Source organism: Octopus bimaculoides, chromosome 16 (genome assembly GCF_001194135.2).
Source record: "Octopus bimaculoides isolate UCB-OBI-ISO-001 chromosome 16, ASM119413v2, whole genome shotgun sequence".
Taxonomy (NCBI): domain Eukaryota; kingdom Metazoa; phylum Mollusca; class Cephalopoda; order Octopoda; family Octopodidae; genus Octopus; species Octopus bimaculoides.
This window is the reverse complement of record NC_068996.1, coordinates 37,033,213-37,037,671: the sequence shown is the minus strand read 5'-3', so window position 1 is coordinate 37,037,671 and position 4,459 is coordinate 37,033,213. Positions and strand designations below refer to the sequence as shown.

Sequence of the window (4,459 nt, the reverse complement as noted above, 5' to 3'; positions counted from 1 at the left end):
GTATGTATGTATGTATGTATGTATGTATGCATTATATATATGAGTCTGCTGAAATGTATTGATAGGTCCACGTATAACATCTTTTTTATCTCTGATGAAATTATACTCATATCACATAGATGTAAAATCAATGTACAAATTTGTAACTAAATTTTTGAGTATTAATTGAAACGGCTGTAAGAAGCGAAGATGACCAATTTGTTAATAATAAACATTTATCAACTTCCTTATTTCCATTTTCTTTTCTTCTTTTAAATGGATATAAATTATATGCTAAATATATAACTATTGTTTTAACGGAATTTCATTCCTCCAAATTACTAGGTATTGAACCAGTATTTCTTTGGATGCAACCATCCCTTCATGAGGTTAACATATCTAATTAAATTTAATAATTATAACATATCTAATTAAATTTAATAATTATATATACATTAAAGTACAGGTGAGGATATATAAACCTCAGAGGATAGAAGTATCCAAGATTAGACTGGTTGAATATAGCCACATACATATATATTATTATTATAAACACCAAGAGGGAAGATGGAAATATGGTTAATAAAAATTTATTAATCTTATCTCTATTTTCTTTCTTGGTTTATATTGGTTTATACATACATACACATATATATATAGTTAAAATTTACAGAAAAGCAAAAGATGAAGAAAAGTGTATAAGCAATAAGTAGGTATATTAGTTTGATGCTCGGGAAAGTGGGAAAGTCTTTTACGTTTTGAGCCTTCAACAGAAAGGAATATGAGGAAATAAATAGAGAGGGAATATATATATATATATATATATATATATATATATATATATATATATATATATATATACCTATGTGTGTGTTTTTTTATGTCTGTGTTAGTCCCCCATCAACACTTGACAACTTGTGTTGATGTGTTTATGTCCGCGTGACTTAGCAGTTTAGCAAAAGAGACTGATAGAATAAATATCAGGCTTAGTAAAAAAAAATAAGTACTGGTGTTGATTCGTTCAACTGAAATTCTTCGAGATGGTGCCCCAGCATGGTCACAGTCAAATGATTGAAACAAGTGAAAGATAAAAGATAAGATATTTATGTGTAAAGTATTGGAATGGTAGAACTTGTTCCTTTTTTTTTTACTTACTGATTCATGAGGAAGGGATAGAACCCTTGTCCCTTGCAGGCCCTCTCCAACACTGGTGTGGACAGTGCTGTTAATGTTCTGTTTAAACTGTTGTAGGTCAACACCAGCAGGAAAGACATGAGCAAGATGGAGATTCCAGAGGGATGATGTTGTGGGGAGAAAGGATTGAGCATAGTAGTTTCTTCAAGAAAAGTGTGGTTGGATACATCAAGGAAGCTGAGTACTGAGGAGATGAGTGGTTTGGGATACTTAGGTAGTTGAAGTATAAGACCAGCCGGCTCTAAAGAACAGGGGCCATTATAATATGTTTATGTGTACTTTGTTGAATATTAAATGATATCTATACATAATTTGTTTGTAATAAATATGTCTGTTTTTCAAAATTTCTTTTTTTTTCTTTTTTCCTAAAGTACAGGAAATATTATGGATAACGTCCTTAAAAAAATGGACCGCTACACATCAAACCTGGAGACAATGGTTGAACAGAGAACTCAGGCTTTGGAAGAAGAGAAAAAGAAGACAGAAAACCTGTTGTATCAGTTATTACCAAGGTAATTTATAAAGAGATAACACAGGGGAACAGTTTTGAACATAATTTCTGCCAAGTTTGTTTTTTTCACTTGATTTAGACTAAAATTGGCAGGCTGATTTCAAAACTACAGTCAGTTTTCTTCAATTATGTCTAGATTTTTATACAGCTTACCCTCTGAATAAGCACAATTTTATTGTTTGTCCATCATTAGTAGGACTTATCAGCTGCTTTATTATTTTATTGATAATTATCAATAAAATAATAAAAGCAGCTGACCAGGAAAAAGATTAGAAATAATAATCATGAAATGGAATAAAGTGAATTATAGATTGTTAGGAATCTTTTGCTGATTAAAAGCTTACATCTACTTGAGTTAATGAGGAAACTTCTATATAGTCGCTTGCTTTGTTAGAAGTATTAGTTAATGCTCCTTCAAATTAAGCCTCATTATTTTAGAAAAGGAAGGACATGTTGGATGTTTTAGTCAAGATACAGTATATCTGAAAATTTAAAAATAAGACGGATGGGTAATCATTAGAAAATCATTAGATGGATAGATAAACAGATATAGATGGAAAGATTGGTAGAGAGATAGATAGATAGATAGATAGATAGATAGATAGATAGATAGATAGACAGACAGATAGATAGATAGATAGATAGATAGATAGATAGATAGATAGATAGATAGATAGATAATAGATAGACGGATAGATAGATAGATAGATAGACAGACAGACAGACAGACAGACAGACAGACAGACAGACAGATAGATAGATAGATAGATACACATGTTTACATTGTATATATATATGTATATGTATGTATGTCTTTATATGCTGTATACTCACACACACACATTCACGCACACACACGTGCACACATGCACACACACACACACACATAATTATATTAGAGAAACATTTGATTATTATAAACAAATAAACAAATCAAGAAGTTGGAGAACCCTCATACATTGACTAACGACAAGAGAATCCATGATGTGCACGTGCGCGCATGTGTGTGTGTGTGTGTGTGCATGCACGTGTATGTTGTGTGTGTATTATGATGGAATTTAATGATGTTATAATGCATTGGTAAAATCACTGAGGAACAATATTATTTTCATTATTAATATGTCATTTTAGTTATTAGCTATTACAATATATAAGATATATTATAATTAGTTATTACAATATATAAGATATATATACAACTTCGTTGAGTTGTTTGCATGAACACAGCTTGTTTGCAGATCTCGTCTCCTTTCTGTATGATAGCTAGTAGTTTCATCTCAATGAGTGTTGGTGAGAAAGACAGTGGAATTGAACCTGGAACCATGTGATTGGAATGTATGCAGGCAAATAGAGTAACAGTTGTATCCTTGTGCTCATGACAGGACATACCTGATGGGAGGAAGATAGCTATACTTATTGGTAGGTACTGAATTACCAAATGAGATATTTTACTTTACACCGCATTACATGTTTTATTCTTTATTGAATACATTATATACTATTGTAATTATGGATTACCTTTTCTCTTTTACTCTTTTACTTGTTTCAGTCATTTGACTGCGGCTATGCTGGAGCACTGCCTTTATAGTCACATAGATCAACCCCAGAACTTATTCTTTGTAAGCCTAGTACTTATTCTATCAGTCTCTTTCGCCAAATCACTAAGTTACGGGGACGGAAACACACCAACATCAGTTGTCAAGCGATGCTGGAGTGGGGGGACAAACAGACACACAAACATACACACACACACACACACATATATATACATATATATGACGGGCTTCTTTCAGTTTCCGTCTACCAAATCCACTCACAAGGCTTTGGTCGGCCTGAAGCTATAGTTGAAGACACTTGCTCAAGGTGCCATGCAGTGGGACTGAACCCGGGACCATGTGGTTGGTAAGCAAGCTACCTACCGCACAGCCACTCCTGCGCCTGACAATAATGTCTTAATTTTATTGATGCCTTCTGCACCGACAATGGATTACTTCACTGCCTACTTTTACATGATTTTGCCTAGCCAATTAGAGGTATGCTTCACAGTGATATGCCTTGATTCTTTATGGATCCTTATTACTGAAATATATATATGGCCTTATCATGTTGAATGCAATTCTCTTCCAATCACCTAAGTTAAGCAACGTTGAGCCTAGTTAGTACTTAAATGGGTGACCGCTTGAGAAACCTAGGTGCTGTAACCACTTTTTATAGGCATAAGCATGGCTGTGTAGTTGCTCCCCAACCACATGGTTCTAGGTTCAGACCCACTGCATGGCATCTTGGGCAAGAGTCTTCTACTATAGCTTTAGGCTTACCAAAGCCTTGAGAGTAGATTTGGTAGACAGAAATTGAAAGAAACCCATCATATGTGTGTGTGTTTGTCCTTTGCCACCACTTGACAACCTATGCTGGTGTGTTTATATTCCCATAGCTTAGCAGTTTGGCAAAAGAGACCGACAGAATAAGTATAGGCTTAACAAAACTAAGTATTAGGGTTGATTGATTCAATTAGAAATTTGTCAAGGCAGTGCTCCAGCATGGCTGCAGTCTAATGACTGAAACAAGAAGAAAATAAAAAATAAAAGACACTCATGTACACCTCCCCACCCACACACACACACAAATACACACAAATACACACACCACACACACACACACACACACACACACACACAAACACACACAAACACACAGACACACACACACACACACACACACACACACATGAGTGAGAGTATGTGTGAGTAGATATATTTTCAAATACATACACAC

General features: G+C 34.1%; 1 protein-coding gene across 1 annotated transcript in view; it reads left to right on the top strand.

Annotated features, from left to right (window-relative positions):
- Nucleotides 1–4,459, top strand: part of LOC106870311 (atrial natriuretic peptide receptor 1) — a 66,288-nt gene that overhangs the window by 56,320 nt on the left and 5,509 nt on the right. Inside the window, exon 12 of the mRNA XM_052973490.1 lies at nt 1,545–1,685. Within this exon, the coding sequence (XP_052829450.1) occupies nt 1,545–1,685 (141 nt within the window). The remainder of the gene's footprint in view (nt 1–1,544; nt 1,686–4,459) is intronic.